At 45.2% G+C, this 17,466-nt stretch overlaps 1 protein-coding gene across 5 annotated transcripts in view; it reads left to right on the forward strand.

Annotated features, from left to right (window-relative positions):
- The window catches only part of pappaa (pregnancy-associated plasma protein A, pappalysin 1a), a 182,490-nt gene that overhangs the window by 48,239 nt on the left and 116,785 nt on the right, over positions 1-17,466 (forward strand). For all 5 annotated transcript variants that reach the window (XM_083793928.1, XM_083793929.1, XM_083793930.1 and 2 more), the window contains exons 8-9: positions 1,172-1,482; positions 2,591-2,787. In XM_083793928.1, coding sequence (XP_083650054.1) covers positions 1,172-1,482; positions 2,591-2,787 — 508 coding nt within the window. The remainder of the gene's footprint in view (positions 1-1,171; positions 1,483-2,590; positions 2,788-17,466) is intronic.

Raw genomic sequence — 17,466 nt, forward strand, 5'->3', positions numbered from 1 at the left:
AACAGGCACTTTGAACAGGCATAACTCATACCTCGTCTGTCTGTCTGTATGTTTGGGATACGAACAGCTGGAATACCGTTGGGTGACCTAAAGTGGCACTGTTGAGCAGCCTAAAAGAGCTTATTGCTTGGTCCCGTCTTATCGCTGCTTGCAGCTATATTTGTTCTTGCGTCACACTCAAGGGGAGGTTTAGGGGATCGCGTGCCGAAGCGAGTAGGCCTGTCAGGGGGCCTCCGCTCTAGAAAGGTGCTCAGCCGAGCTCTGCCTTTCCTCTTTCCATCTGGACTGACAGTTTTTGAACTCCGTTTCATGTTTGTCTGGACGCTAAACGGACAGGGAGACTCTTAGATAAACTAATGAGACTGTTGACGTCAACTCTTGATCCGCATTCAGCCGTCATAACAGCTGTTAAGTTTATAATTTACTGTTAAGTTCTTTTTTTGTTGTTTTTTTGGTTGGTTTTTATGGCTTTCAAAGAGCTGTTGGCCGCTGGCTTTATCTTTAGTAACGATTTGTTTATTTATTCAGACAAACAAGTCTTTGTACTGTTATTTGTGAGGACCAATCCGGTCTTTGTTGTGTATTATTCTTTATACACACCCTGTTAGTGTCTGTTTGTGTGTTTGTTCATTTTCCCCATGCACCATCTGGGGCTTGGCTGTCTTTAACTACATACAAATCCTGAGTCTTATTTTAATTTGGGAGACCTCATAATATCTGCCGCTTTTACAAGAGCTTCAGGCAGGACTGCTTGTCAACCAGTAGGTTTTAAACCTTGCAATACCAGGGTCTATCCTTTTAGTGTTATTGTACTGTACCTCTGTACTTTGTGCAAACGGTTAATAAAGCAATCAATCAATCAATCAATCAATCAATCAATCAAACCTACAAACCACTAAGACCTGAGTCCGATTCTACAAAAGCCTTCCAAATCAGTAGCTATCACACATTTTCAAGTTTTATTCAACATTTTTCAATATTTTTTGAGAAATGTTTAAAAATAGCAGACGTTTGCGGCACAAAGTGACGTGCTTTAGCAGCTTTTTAAATTCATCGACTGACTCATCATAGGCAAGGTGGTAAATCATTCCAAAGGGTAGATGCCACAAATGCAAAGGCTCGGTCACATTTTTGATAATAACCATCCTCCCTCCTCTGGCTCCGCCCACAGGCCCGCCCGACGTGGAGCAGGTGTGCGAGCCCAGCGTGCGCACCTGGAGCCCCAACTCGCGCATCGAGCAGGATGTCGTGGGCCTCTCGGAGTGCCCGCTGCAGGGCTGCATGCTGCAGCTGGAGTTTGCGCGCGCGCTGGTGCCCGACTCGCTCACCGTCTGGGTGACCTTCTTCAGCCCCGAGGAGACGCTGGCGCTGCCCGCCATCCACAACATCCTGCTGTTGACGGTGGGCGGCAACAACCTGTCGCTGGGGCCCAGCAACGTGTTCTGCGACGCGCCGCTCACCATACGGCTGGACGGCGTGGAGGTAAGGGATATGGGGGGGCTGCCCATAAGTCCGACCAACATCCCGTTAGTCTGAACTATGTGGCCGGTTAAGACTGAGGTTAGGGTGGGCGACCTGTGTGGCCGGTTAAGACTGAGGTTAGGGTTGGAGACCTGCGTGGCCGGTTAAGACTGAGGTTAGGGTTGGCGACCTGTGTGGCCGGTTAAGACTGAGGTCAGGGTTGGCGACCTGTGTGGCCGGTTAAGACTGAGGTTAGGGTTGGCGACCTGCGTGGCCGGTTAAGACTGAGGTTAGGGTTAGCGACTTACGTGGCCAGTTAAGACTGAGGTTAGGGTTAGCGACTTACGTGGCCGGTTAAGACTGAGGATAGGGTTAGCGACTTATGAGGCCGGGGAAGAGGTTTGGGATAGTGTTAGTAATCGGTCAGACTAACGGGAGGTTGGAACAATGACATGTTACTGGGATATGGGACGATAATTGCAGTGGTGGGTAAATTTTTATTTAAGTAAAAGTATCAATAATGCAATGTAGAAGTACTGAACGTATGAAAGTCCTGAATTCAAAAGGTACTTGAGTAAAAATGTTGTCAAAATGTACTTAAAATACCAAAAGTACTCGTTATGTATTATGTCCCGTTTCACAAGTTTGCAAATGAGTAAAATTTCTAAACATATTTGGAATATAGCAGATCTACAAGCTCACAATGTGTCACAACGCAACACGTTGTGAGCTTGTAGATCTGCTATGTTTGGCATTGCCCATAGAACATGGATACTGGGGTTTGAAGTGGTTATCAAAAGGCCATCTATACTTGATAAAATTGACCTGTAAAGGATTCGCCCCAAAATAGCAGATCTACAAGTTCACAACACGTTGCAATGCAACACGTTGTGAACCGAGGCGTTTCAAGGCCAGTGAGTCGATGTGATTCCTCCAACTGCGCCTTGGTCTGCCCCGAGGTCTCCTCCCAGCGGGACGTGCCTCGAGGACCTCCCTATAGGGAGAGGGGCATCTTAACCAGATGCCCGAACCACATAATATAGCGATAATATCGTTGGTGCAGCTATTCTTGACGTAATAATGGTGACATGTCACTGTCCATACATGGTCCTGTCCCGGTGTGTTCCAGGAGGAGGTGTACGGTGTGCAGTTCTTCACCATGGAGCAGCACCTGGAAATCGACGCCACGCTGCTGGCGTCGCGGCCCGACTGCCCCCTGTGCCGCCACTGCCGGCCGCTGCGCTACCGGCTGCTGCGCCGGCCGCCGTTCACGCACGCCCCGCACGGCCTGGTCCTGACGGACTCCGCCCGACGATATACGGACAGGTAGGTAACCAGACCCCGCCCCCCCCTTTTTTTCATCGATTCGAGGGAGGTGTGTTGGTATAGCAGGCGTTTAGATATCGATCCATCTATTTCAATTTTGTATTAAGGCAACGGCATCTGACACAATTCACTTAAAAATACATAATTCATGAATCAAACATAATCAATTTTCTTTCTTTTTTTAAATGGCGTGGCTCTGTAAGACAGAAGACACATACAAGTGGGTCTGTCTGTAATGTATGTATATCTGTCTGTCTGTCTGTTTGTTTATTTGTCCGGGGCTAATCTCATAAACCACTGGACCGATCAGCGCCAAATTTCATTGGCATGCTGCCAGCGGGCCAAGGAAGTACTGTAACTCCAGGCATTTGTTTTTCCACATATGTTTTACATTTTGAGAAATATCTAACTTGAATGTCATACTCTCTGCCTACCAAAAGCCTAATTTCTCCCCCAGCCAAGGGGGAATTCCCCTTTAGCCTAGCGGTTAAGATGTTAAGATGCTTTCCATGCGGAAGACCTAGGTTCTATTCCCGGGCATCACACAACTTGGGAGGCACCTTTTTTTGGGACAAAATATCGGTCAATATCCATCAATATCGCTCGCTTGGGACTCTCCAAAATGGGGAAGTGGAATCGGACTCAAAATTCTGGCATCGGGAGCTCTACTCTGGTTTAAGCTGGATGTTTTCCACTGTGGACAGTGTTTATTTTCGTCTGGCCGAACGAGTGTGCGTTCCCATGTGTTTATGGGACTATAAAGACATAAAAGACAAGAAGAGGTGTTAGATTTCCTCTCCGAAAAACATTGACAAAAATATGCTTTTGGTATGTCCTGATAAATGCTTTAAATGCCCCCCCAGAGTGTTGTGGGTGAGCAGACGCTGCTCCTACAGCGTCTATCTGCTGCCCAACATTCGTTTCCTGCGGTCGCACGGGTCAACCCGCGCTGCACCGCCACACTTGTTTTCGTCCTCTTGTGTTCCATGGAGGTCCAGTGTGGTGTGGTGTGGACTAGTGGTTCCCAAACACTGGGTCTTGTTTTCTACATTCAGTTTTTAATTCATATTATTTTTCAAATAAATATTTCAAAAAGCATTTTCACTAGTTTGGGTCCTGGTGTAAAAGGTTTCAGAACCAATACTGGTGTGGGAAAGTACTCCAAAACCCCAGTAGTCATAGTACAGCGTTGCTACTGTATATCGTACAGTAGTCATAGTACAGCGTTGCTACTGTATATCGCCATATTTTAACTTCTTGTGTTTTTTCATAAATAATTGCCCTACTTGAGCTCCTACTACAGCGTCACAAGAGCAAAAGTAGCAGATCTTCTACCTTTGATGCTTTCATTTTTAATGTCCTTATCAGTGCATTGCCCAATTGAGTTTTTGGTGGCCAAATACACTGCGGGGGTGCAGTACTTAGTTTAGACAGTTTTTGGTTTAGACTAGTCATCGGTTAGACCAGTCATTAGTCCTACAACTACAACCTATCTCAAACCCTCACCCTAAACCTAACCTCCCACGGGGCAGCACACCTAAACCTAACCTTAACCCATGTCTAACCAATGACTAGTCTAAACTAAGTATGCACCCCGTCTGCGGCACGAAAAAGTTGACTGATTTAGAAGGCATTGGTCGAATCGGCCTCAGGTCTTGGTTGATTTAAGGACAATATACTCAAGCAAGTGTACTTTGTCACTGTCCCTGTCCCTGTCCCATCTGCGTTGTTCCACAAAGCAGCAAGGGCAAAACAACGGGGTTGTTGATGGCGTTATCTGCACACGGCCTGTGTGAGAGTTTAGTGCTTTGCTTTCACGGAATGTGCTGACTATAGAAAGCTCGCACTCTCCGTGGCGCTGCCGTGTGTTGTGCCATCTAGCCGATGTCAGCACGGTTCACGTGAGAAGCAAAAGTGCTTGATAAGACGCGATAGGGCAAGCATGCATATCATGCAAGATAGAAAGACGATACGCGTGTGTATGTATATGTACTGTATACGTTATATGCTCAGTTGTGGAAAGACTAAAGTCACATACTGTACTTTATTTGAGGTACTTTTACGTTACCCGGGTGTTTCCGTCTTTTGATTAGCTTCTTCTCCACTACATCTAATTCTAAGAGGCCATATTATTTATGTATTTATTTTTCACTTCACTAAAATTACTTGACAGCATTAGTTACTAGTTACTTTGCAGATTTAGATCAATATCACAAAACATACCACAATGCCCACAATGCAAAAATGGTTGACTGCGTATTCTTAAATTGTGGTATTGATAAAATAAAATAAAAGTATTGAATGCTTATTCCGACACTGTATATGCTACAGTAGCGCCGTCACTTATTTCACTCTTAACCTTTTTATATAAACCTGGTTGAATCGGTCTCACATTTATGAAAGGAAATTACGCTATGGAGTATGAATGCTTTATTTTTATTCTCTCTGTATTTGTTTGGGTTGTGTTGCTAGCTAGCAGCACTATGGGCTGTGGTCCGTGGTGGAAAGTAACTAAGTACATTTACTTAAGTACTGTAGTTAAGTACAATGTTGAGGTATTTCTACTTTACTTAAGTATTTCCAGTACTTTTACTTCTACTCCACTACATCTCAGAGGCAAATATTGTACGTTTACTCCACTACCTTTATTTGAGTGGAGCGTTACTACTAGATACTTTGTAGATTTTGATTATTTAAAAAAAACATACAGTAACCACTCCAGCCTAATTAAATATACATTTTGACCATTTGAAAATAGCCGATCTACAAGCCCACAATGCATCACGATGAGACACATTGTGAGCTCGTAGATCTGCTATTTTCAAATGATTTTTTTAATACATTTGAAAAGGTTGAAATGAGAGATTCTGCATAATGAGTGCACTTTTACTCTTGGTAAGTGCATTTTGACGCCAATACTTAGATACATTTTGAATTCCAGACTTTTACTTAGTAAGAGAGCATTTCTACATTAAGGTATTGATACTTTTACTTAAGTAAAGACATGTGAGTAGTTTTTTCCCACCACTGGTGGGTGGGTTTGCATTCCAGTGGCGGTGGTCAGCGGTGCTGGGCTGACTCTGTGTGATGTGTCCAACAGTTTGACCCCATTCCCACAGTGGCAGGCAGGGTCAGGTCAGCTCCCAGCAGCACAACGGCTGGGCATGGCATCCATCAGGGGCTTTCAACCCTTTTCATTTCAAGGCCCATCATGTATTCGGCATTTGAGCCACGGACCACCATTTTGATGAGATTTAGCCTCTCAGACCCAAAACTAAAGAATATTTTCTTTGTTGTTGGATACAATTTTGTCCACAATCCCTCACTTTTGGCAAACTAATCAAAATAACAATTCTTCTACATTCTCTAATTGTGTAGACTTCTTGTAAAGGAAGTAATGCAGATGTCCTCACTGTATTGCATTACTGCTCTTGTTTTTTTAATGTTTATGCCTTGCTTTTCTTTTCTTTTTTTTCTCCATTGCTCTGTAAAGCACTTTGAGCTGCATTTCATGTCATGAAAGGTGCTATACAAATAGAGTTTTATTATTATTATTAGATGTTTAAAACAATAATTTAACTCTTGAGAGCGTAACATTTAACCAAATGGGTCCATTTGCTTTCATTTTATGCTCTCAAGAGTTAAAGATCTATAAGGTTCCAGTTGGTTACCAATTCTCCAGCATTTAGCTGGGGACCACCTCAAGGACCACTGGTGGTCCCCGGACCACTGGTTGAAAACCACTGGCATCCAGGATCAAATGGGACATCTTTGAGTTGAAGGACTGGAGCATAATGCAGTGGTGCAAATTAAGTATAGGCTACATTCACTCAAGTACTGTAGGCCTACTTAAGTAGCATTTTGAGGTATTTCCCATTTCAAATACTTTTACTTCTACTCGGCTCCAAATCGGATCCAAATATTACTAATATTACTACTTTACTTAGTTCCTATAGTGACTTTGTAAATTTTGGTTATTATTACAAAACATGCAATAACCACTTCATTTTGGCCATTTGAAAATAGCCAGTCGCAGCTGTCATCAAGTGGTGGTCCGTGGCTCAAATGCTGAGAAATAAAAAGAATGGATAATAATTATGGATGTGAAAGAGGTTGAAAACCACTGATGTAGAGTGATAACAGCCCTGAGCTATACTACGTACAACATGTGGGGTCTTAAGAGGTTAAACTCTATACTTAAACGTATACTTCACCCACGGTGGGTGCTTGGTCCGCTCTTTTTCACCCTCCCCGTCTACACCAAATATCTGCCCGAAATAGCTGAGCTACAAGCTCACAACGAGCCTGCAGAGTGGCCATCTTCTGTGAACGTTCCCTCCAGAAAGGGATGCTATAGGGTTCAAGTGGATAAGCATGCGCACCCCCTCAAGTCCACACACACACACACACACACACACACGCACACGCACACTCACTCATTGGAAGGATTAGCGTGCGGATTTGGGCTTTCCTTCAGAATGTCTAATGTCTTGCCTCATCACACTCATAACCCCACTCTTCACCTCATAACAAACATGTCTTTGACAGGGCGGAAGTGGCGGTTCAGAGGTCGCCCAGATGTTTTGGCCACAGCACAAAGCCAACGCGACGTGTTGTGGTTGACCCTCTGGGTGCCGTCCGTCCACTCCATGTGTTGTGATTGACCACACAGTGAGTTCACCAGACAGTCACGGTTCAGCGACTCGTCCGCAAACGTCTCCACAAAATGGGTGGTGCGGTTGGGGGGGGGGCGGCGGAGAGAGAGGGGGGGCACGAAGTGACCTCCCACTTTCAGGCCACTGGCCTTCACCTGAGCCTGGGGGGTGGGGGGGCTTCTGAATTAGGGGGATTGTGGGGAGGTGGGGGCGATGGGGACTCCTGGCTCCCGTGGCCTCATCCATGGGTGGTGGTTTGTTTGGGACAGCCAAAGGGGGCCGCGAGGTCAGAGCCACGATAGGGTAAATTATGGAGTATAGGGTGAGATGAAGAGAGGGGATGACGGCAGAGAGAGAGAGAGGGGTTGTTCTGGGGCTGGCTTGACCTCCCGGGTCCTTGGGAGACACCAGGGCCCACGGGCTCCCTTCCCCCCCCTCCTGGGTCCTTGGGAGACACCAGGGCCCACGGGCTCCCCCCCCCCCACCCCCCCGGGTCCTTGGGAGACACCAGGGCCCACGGGCTAATCCTCTCCCTGACCTTGCCTTCAAAGCTGTCAGGGCTTCAAAGCTCATCTCAGCGCCCTGATGTGATGGGACCTCCCAGCCAAACGGGAGGGTGAGGGGTAGCAACCCAAACCCACCACCACCACCATCACCCATTACAACCCCTTTACTCCTTCTTCAATGGGTCCCAACCCCTGGTTAGTCTAACCCCCCTGCCCCCCCCCCCCCCCCCCCGGCCCCCCGCAACCTCATTCCTTGGCTCCTCTGTCAAGTCCACTGCTGCCACAGAGCTCTGACAGCCTCACGTCTCCTCAGGAAAAAAAAGGGGAGCAAAAACACAGTTGTTTTTCTCAGGTTGGCTCCATTGAGTTAGAGTTTTTCTCTCTCTTTTTTTGGTGGTGGTGGTGGTGGTGGTGGTGGTGGTGGGGGGGGGGGGTTCTTTCTTTGGCAGCGGTGTATGTGTTTGTTCACTTCCCGGCTAATTGTGAGAAATAGCGCCGAGTTCCAGCCGTAATTGTCTTCGATAGCCTCCGTGTGCACAATTAGCTTTGGAAAGCGAACGTTAAGGTTTTCATATTTAATTTGAAGGGAGGGCTGCGAGTTTGACTATCTTTTCAACCTCAGACTGAAATGTGTAGTGTAGTCTCATTTTGTTTCATTGAGGCTGACAATCTTAGGGATGACACAATTGCAATAATGTGTCAAATTTGAGGTGGATGCTATTTTGTTTTTTTATGGCCACTGACCAGTAGTTTTTTTTAACATCATAATCTAGCAATATCTTGAAACATCTGTGAGTGTTTGGGTTCCCAGGCCAACTATCTAACTTCAGGAATGCCCTTTTCCCCTAAAAAAAATCCCTTTTCATGGCTACATTACTCAGTGGTGGATTTCCTTCTCTCTCTCTCTCTCTCTCTCTCTCTCTCTCTCTGTCTCTGTCTCTCTCTATTTCTCTCTCTCGCTCTATCTCACCTTGCCCTCCGTAAAGGAGGCAGGCATTAGGAGTGAGCCTTGTGTAATCCTGCTAATATGAACCATATCTACATGAAGGGCAGACAGAGCGAGGGAATGGGGCAACGGTTAGTATAGTTCCTGGGATGTCTTCTGCAGCACTCCCCTCTTCTTGGAATCCTCGGGACGGCCCGTGATTTCCCAGGGTTTTTCTCTCTCCCAGATAAATTGGCCCTGGTCCTAAAAGAAAAAAAAACAGAATGCACTTTGGTAGCAGCGCAAGTATTGTTAATTTAGAATATCATCTCTATGTGCGTGAAAACCCCATAGGTCCCCAAAAATAGCAGATATACGCAAGCTCACAGATGGGTGGGCCGCAAACGCTTTCAGGGGCGCTCCTCCAGGAAAGGTTGGGAATGGCTGCATTAGATAATCACGAAGCCATCCTACAGCTTGGGAAGCGGAAAACAAACTAACCTTAGTTGTGTATTTGTGTATTTGTTTGTTTGGTTGGCTGGTTGTTTGCTTAGCTGATTATCTGTTTGTTTAACATGACCGTTTGTCTACTCTAGACAGTTCTATGGTTTGCTCTGTCACCAATAACAATAACTCCAGAAGCTCTTGAGTCTGACTTATGTGGCCTGCTGTTCAGACGTGTCAAATGTGCCGTATACAATGGCTGAATAACACATTAACCCATTTAGGATGGGAACCCCTTGTTGGGTTTTTACCCGTCAAGATGGGAACCCAAACATAAAAGTTTTGTAATTTTTTTAATACATATTTGAAGCTTTTCAGAAAACTTAGGTCAGGATTTAAAAGGCATTTTTAGGGGCCGATTCCACAAATGCCCCTCCAAATCAGTAGTAGCCTACTCACACTTTGAAGATGAAAAAATGCAAATGTACAAGCTCGCAGTGTGTCACAAAGCGACACAGCTGCCTTCCCGGTTTTAATGGAACAACTTCCCCATAAGCTTCCCCGTCGATGCACGCATGCATGCGCCATTGAAGATTCCAATTCAAAGGTCTCAGTGTGTTGCGTTTTGAGTGGTCTCATTTATATGAAACAGCCATGAACCTATACTCACGTAGAAACCTCAAATGCATGTCAGCTGTCACCCTGACAAAATGTGTATCGCTCGTATTTGTTGTTCTTGCGGGCCTAATCTAAGCATTTTCGTCAACTTCCTTAGATTTATCTGGGCCTCTCATCTGCGGGACTCTTCGCCAAGAACAACAAGCAAGCTAGCAGCTACAGAACGGAAACATATGCATATGTGTGTGCATGCGCAGCGCTCCGATCACTGCACATGCCTGTGTGTTTGTCTGCGGCCACACACACACACACACACACACACACACACACACACACACACACACACACTCACTCACTCACTCACTCACTCACACGAGCGTGTGCACACACACACACACACACACACACACACACTCACTCACTCACTCACTCACTCACTCACTCACTCACTCACACGAGCGTGTGCACACACACACACACACACACACACACACACACACACACACACACACACACACACACACACACACACACCAATCAACATTTTACACTCACCCAAAAGCCTTAGGTTATTTGCCCGCTGGCGTTTCCCACCCAAAATAGCCAAAGTGCAAGCTCTTCTAGGTGTGTGTGTGTGTGTGTGTGTGTGTGTGTGTGTGTGTGTGTGTGTGTGTGTGTGTGTGTGTGTGTGTGTGTGTGTGTGTGTGTGTGTGTGTGTGTGTGTGTGTGTGTGTGTGTGTGTGTGTGTGTGTGTGTGTGTGTGTGTGTGTGTGTGTGTGTGTGTGTGTGTGTGCGCGCATGCGTGACCTAAATCAAAAGTATAACCACAAAACAACCATTTCTCTTGTGAGGGAGGACCGGGAAAATGGTCACAATATCTATTTCTTTATGGTATAAGTAGTATACAGTACACAGTACACACACAGAATGGCATGTGATTGGCCGGCCCGGCGCCCACCACGGCACACATTGGCGGCACAACAATGCACTTCCCTCTCCCTCTCTCACTTTACAAGCACTCACATTCACCCACACTTCCGCGCGTAATCAGCCGCCGCTATCAAAAACACCTTTTGAAAAGGCATATTACGGGTTGCCTTATGCCTGACTTTCAGAGCATGGCAGAGATAAAGCCTCCATTCTTTGACGGGGGCCTCGTAAAAGAATGTCTAGGAACGCACGGGAGATGGAAGCAGCCATGATGAAAACTTATCACGCGACACGTTTGCCGCGCTGGAGGATGAGTGGCATATTTATAAGCTGAAAAAGACCTACTAGTTTCCGCATGTGACACATCAACTAAATTTCATTATAACCAAGATATTCACAAAAAAAAAAAATTATAATAATGAGTGGCCTAACCACTATGATCAAAAATGTTCCAAGAAAATCACTAAGGTGGCAACCCAGTCGGCTCCACTCTGGGAGTAGGATAGCACTGTTGATTTTTTTCTTTTTATGTTGTGATTGGGCGTTCCATTATACTCGTTTGAAGCACGGCTAGATGGCTACTTCAACCAATACAATCAGATTTATTCCTCGAAACGACCTGTTGTATAATATACTGTAGATTAACGTTTCAACACAGAGTCTTCTTCAGAATGTATCATGCAGTCTACCTGCACAGCCTTTGTGATCTACTGGTAGATCGCAATCTACCTTTTAAGCACCCCCGATCCAGAGGACATGTATTTTTAGACAGTGGTTCATCAAGGTCTGCAGTTTATCGCTGACATTACTGGTGGTCCTCCCAACTTTCACATCCACACGGCAGTACCAATTCAACGTTGGGGTTGTAGATGTTGAGCTTGGTATTGAGTGAGAGAACAGAGTATACGTTTGAGCGTGAATCTATGAGCCAGCTGAGTTGACTTCCATGCATGATGCTTGAAGTACCATACCGGCGTGTTTAGCCCATTTACTCCTGGCAGAATAGAACTTGGCATTACTGCATTTCAAAGCCTCTCCATAGTTCGATGTTCGAGAAAGCCACTGGATTCCCTTATTTTCACTATGGTATGAAGATCTACTTGCATAGACTTGAAATTATAATCCAAAATTCCAAATCGCTAATTATTGTGCAGTTATTATTGCTGTGTTCATTATTATTATTAAACAAACCAGTAAAATGCCTAAACAGGGTTAGCCATGAGGGGTAAGGCATCGCGCAAGACAGGGCCCTTCTGCATTGGCGATATTGTCACTTTTTTTTTCCTTTTTTATTGTATCAGCATGGGAACATCTGGGGCAATTTTTCAAAATGTGGTCTTTTATAAAGGTAATGCCTTTGATCTTGATGGCCTCTGAACTTTTGACTTTGAGTCTGATTCAGTGTCAAAACGGGGGGGCTCAGGGCGCACTCACAAAAGCCCTATACTATCTGAATGGAAGCTTTGGGCCCGGCCCGGCCGACTCCCTTTGTGACCGTTAGTCTGAGCTCAAAGTGGAGAGGCCACTTTAAGGGGCCCTGGAGGGCCCTCAACGTCCATCACGGCACACTATTAATCAAAATACGCATCGCTCTGTACTGTAATGTGAGAGAGAGAGGGAGAGAGGGAGAGGGGGGGAGAGAGAGGGGGGAGATAGAGAGAGAAAAGCCACTATAAAGAAGGTCTGTGTTCCTTTAGGGTCGTCCACAAGGGTATAGAAGAGGTGGACAAAGTATATGATGTCAATAGTCAAGTATTCAAAAGTAAAAATGAACATAGTAGGCTACACTTTCTTTTGAATATCGATGCACTGCTGTATTAACATTTAGCTGTACTAACATTTAGATTTTTTGTCAATTTGGGTCAGAAGAATTATTATTTATCATCCATCATCCAGTTCACTTAATACTTAGTGCAAGTAAAATATAATGGTCCGAGAGTCTTGAGAAGAGTTGTTCAGGAATTGCCCCACACAGTGATTGATTGATTGATTGACTGACTGACAGTATGGTAAGGTACAGGCCAGATTGACTCGACTCACAATACAATTGCATTGAAATTACAATAATAGGTTCGCAATACGATTTCTCACGATTATTTTTCAGACAAATTCATATTTCTAATTATTATTATTATTATTATTGTTTCTTTTATCTTAACCAAGCAGCAAATGATTGAAAACGTATCAAATTTTTTGTATTTGTTTATGCTCTGTTTGCATCACGAGTCATATGCTAAGTGATGGATAGTTAGGAACCAAATGGACCCTTACTGATCTGTATTCTGTAACTCAGAGAGTGTACAACATGGAACCAAATGGACCCTTACTGATCTGTATTCTGTAACTCAGAGAGTGTACAACATGGAACCAAATGAACTCTGTTGACATTGAGGAGGACGTTACCGTGTAGATTAAAAAAAACATGGTATCAAATGGGAGGTCTGTGGTCTACTGTATATGAGACTGGGGAGGTTGAAATGAAAGATGGACGCTGTGGAGAATGACTGGCGTGCTGCACACAGTGGGAACATTGTCTTATCACTACCTTTACCCCACTTAACCCATTTGGGCGGGAACCCCTTTTGGTGTTTTCAAAATTATGTTATAATTTATCTATTGAAAAATAGCAGATCTACAAGCTCATAGCGCGCCACCGAATGGTGCGCTACGAGCTTGCACGTTTGCTATTTTAGAAAATTCGTGAAAATGTGTCACAGATCATTGAATATATATTTCAGAGCGAACATTTTTAACTAAAATATTTGCTTTTGTGGGGTCCCTGGAACTACATATTTTGAGATGGGGGTCCATGGCCCAATAGAGATAATTCTGACATGACTTGACATGAAAAAGGTTGAGCACCACTGACATAGAAACATGGGTTTTTCAGAAAAATGTTAGGATTTAGAAGCCTTTTTTTTATCGACCTCAGTCCAAAATGGGTTAACTCACACCGCCATGAAATGATCCCCCATCTTCTGCTCTCTCTCTCTCTCTCTCTCTCTCTCTCTCTCTCTCTCTCTCTCTCTCTCTCTCTCTCTCCATCACTCTCTATCACTCACTCAATCACTCGCTTTCAGTTCATCCATACAGCTAGCGGTTCATATACCCCCCAGAAGGATACGTGATTTGATGAATAAATAAATAAAAACACGTTGTGACCTCCAGAAGCAACTTTTCACCCATTCAAGGATTTTTTAAGAAAATCCTAAAAAAATTGAATATATGGTCTAAGACGTGGTTAAAATGATTGTGAGGCGTAGTATTAACTAGTTTTGCTGCAGGGGACCTCATTTCTCTCTCTCTCTCTGTCTCTCGTCTGTCTCTCTGCTGCTCCCCTCTCCAGGATCGTGTCTCTCTCAGCTTGTCTTTTCCAGTGGCTAAACTAATTCAATTAACAGGGGGGGAGACGATTTGAGCACGTCCCAGAGAGTCTTCGCCAGCCCCCTGTGTGCCAAGACTGCAGAAACAGAACCCAGTTATAGAACAGAGTAGTGGTAGTATGTCACATCGAACTTCCTGTGTTGATAGTATAAACCCAACACCCCCTCCATCCACCCCCCGGCCTGTCATAGATGCTCGTTTTGAACCGAGCGGAATTCCATTGTTACCTGAGTTGTTTTTTGGTAGCAGAAGCTTTTTATATATGCAGTTGTGGCTGCTTGCCAACTTGAACCCGGTGTACCTTCGTCTTTCGTCTTGCGGGGGAGTGTGAACGCCGGTGACCTGCACGATGGATTCTAGGGAAGGAAAAGAGAGGAGAGGGACGAGGAGAGGGGAGGGAAATGAAAGGCATGGAACATAGTCAGAACCACCACGTAAAAAGGTCTTTCCTGCTGTAAATCTTTTGACACTTCTTTTTCCCTTTTTCTTGCAAGGTACTACCACCACTGGAGACTGCACAGCTTTCTCTCTCTCTCTGTGTGTGTGTGTGTGTGTGTGTGTGTGTGTGTGTGTGTGTGTGTGTGTGTGTGTGTGTGTGTGTGTGTGTGTGTGTGTGCGTGTGGTACAGTGAAAGGAGACATTGCACTTGCATTACAATTTGCAAGTTGTGACTTACAAGTGTGGAATCACATCAGTGATGTTGATGGCACATGGACACCTAAACGACAGCAGGGTAATTGGCCTCTGAGGGAGGGCCCTGTTTTGACGCCTGGTGCTAAAAAAGAGCACAACGTGCTGAACAACTCTCCATTACTCCTGGGTGGGTGATGTGTCTTGGGAGAGACCCATTTGTGGGTTGTGGACACATTGGTCCCCTTAGTTTTTGTTTCCTACATTAGTTTTTTAATATTATTTCAAAACATTTTCTAAAAAACATTCTGAAAAAAGCTAAACTTTTCATGAATTAATAACAAAATCCAATTTTCTTTCCAGTAATGTCATTAAGAAATGAAAGAGAAAATTTAAGAAATTCCATAAATTAGAACAATTTTTTAAGAAGTAGTGAAATTAGCTGATCTACAAGCTCGCAACGTGACAAATATCTAATTTCTGTTATGGGTCACAGGTTGAAACGTTTGGGAACCACTGCTCTATACTGCTAACCTGACTCTGCCAGATGGTGGCAGTAGTGAGTTCCTCCTCCTGCTTCCATCTGGTCTCTCTCACGCAGAAACGATGAACCCGAAGCAGCGGGACAAAAATCTGATATCGCCATAATAATTTCGAGTTGTAGTCTTGTTAGGTTGTGTTTACACGTGCGCTGTGGCACAGCTTCACTATGTCATCAGTATCGCGTTGATCCCGCCTCTGAGGGGTGAAAACACCCGCGTGTGCAGGTGCGGCTCGCCTGGCAGCCAGTGTGCACTGCACTGGCTTTGAAGTTAGATTGATGCTTTAAAGGGCCCACCCTCAGCCCTGACCAACCAACTACATATTTTTTGAATGATTTGTCTGAGCACTCATTAAACGTTATGGCTTCCCCTGCACATTAACACAAGCACCTACTCAATTTGATGGCTCGTTCCGATCAGCACTGGTTCGGAGACAGCACTGGTTATGAGACGACGTGTGCAGGTGCAGCTGCCCAACTCTTTTACATGAGTTGGGCATGTTATAATCTAGTAGACTCCAGAAAAGCATTCCAGCAGCCAGCTCGTAGCATGGCTTGTTAGGCAATAGACTTTCAATCCATATGGGTTGAGTGGGTTCGAATCCTGCTCAAGCCATAATTTTTGTGTCCACCGCAAACAACTATTTTTTGCGAAGTTTGCTTGCGGTTATGTTTAGGTTTGGGATTTAACTTTGGGGTAGGGTTAGTAATAGTAATGTCCTACATGTTCACCCGTGGCTTTGTGTGGTGCCACTCAAAGTGACTACTGGGTTTGGCTTCGCTGGATGCATGTTCCAACCCCTAGTATGTCTGCCAGAAGGCCTTGAGGGGTGAAAACACCTGTGTGTGCAGGTACAGTTCGCCTGGCAGCCAGTGTGCACTGCACTGCACTGGCTTTGAAGCTGCAACTCAGCTTTAGATTGATGCTTTAAAGGGCCCACCCTCAGCCCTGACCAACCAACTAAATTTGCCAGCTAATTTGAATGATTTGTCTGAGCACTCATTAAACGTTATGGCTTCCCCTGCACATTAACACAAGCACCTACTCAATTTGATGGCTGCGACTGTGGCTGGAAAAGAAAAAAGACGTGGAGAGTAATGGAGTGGAGTGAGAGTGAAAGTAAGAGTGAGAGTGAGAGTGGAGTGGGAGTAGTGAGAGTGGGAGTGGGAGTGGAGAGGCGGTACAGTGGGAGAGCTGGCCTTGGATGAACCTCGCGTGATATAGAGAAAATGCTATGGCTGCTGCCGACGGAGGCCCCTGAGAATGGGGATCGTTTGGCAGTCATGCTAACGCGCTCGCTCATGCGTGAGTCCATGAGTGCGTGTGTGTGTGAGAGAGAGAGACAGAGAGCCACAAAGAGTGAGACAGTATATCGACGCTGTTGGGCAGATTATCTCCATATTCTAACTTTTTGTGTTTTTGTTATTTAACGCCCTACGTGATTCCTTACAAGGCCACACAAAAGCATCCAAAGTAGCTGATCTGCAAGCTCAAAATGTGGCACAAAGTGACGTCGAGATCGCCTATTTTCACCAGTTTGGGGTCCTGGGCATTTTTCTTTTGAGTCCGGAGTTAAAAGGTTTTGTAACCACAGTTCTAAAAATGTTAGTCTGGCAGCCAACAGGTTTCAACAAGTGGGAAATTTGGTATATAGTTTTTTATTGGCCTAAAATATTGTCTATATACTACATTCATGAATCCACTTGCTGACCGGCTATCGGTATTGAGCAATGTTCTTTATAGGGGATGTATGTGGCCATACCATTAACAACCTATATAAGGCAAGATTTTGTGTGTCCAAATGTGCCCAATTTCCCACATTTGTCCACACCCCCGGCTACCGGACTATGTCGTTGTCCTCACAAGTACTAATACAGACACGCATGCACGCATAGTCAGGCTTTTGTGGGCGGCCGTCTGGGAATGCTAAGGTCGTCGGTTTGACCCTCGGCCTGCCCACTCTACACTGGAAGTGTCCCTGAGCAAGACACTTAACCCCTGAACAGCTCCCTCATGTGCTCATCATGCAGAGCCGTCTGAGCAGA

The sequence above is a fragment of the Protomyctophum parallelum genome (genome assembly GCF_964188405.1).
Source record: "Protomyctophum parallelum genome assembly, chromosome: 21".
Lineage (NCBI taxonomy): Eukaryota > Metazoa > Chordata > Actinopteri > Myctophiformes > Myctophidae > Protomyctophum > Protomyctophum parallelum.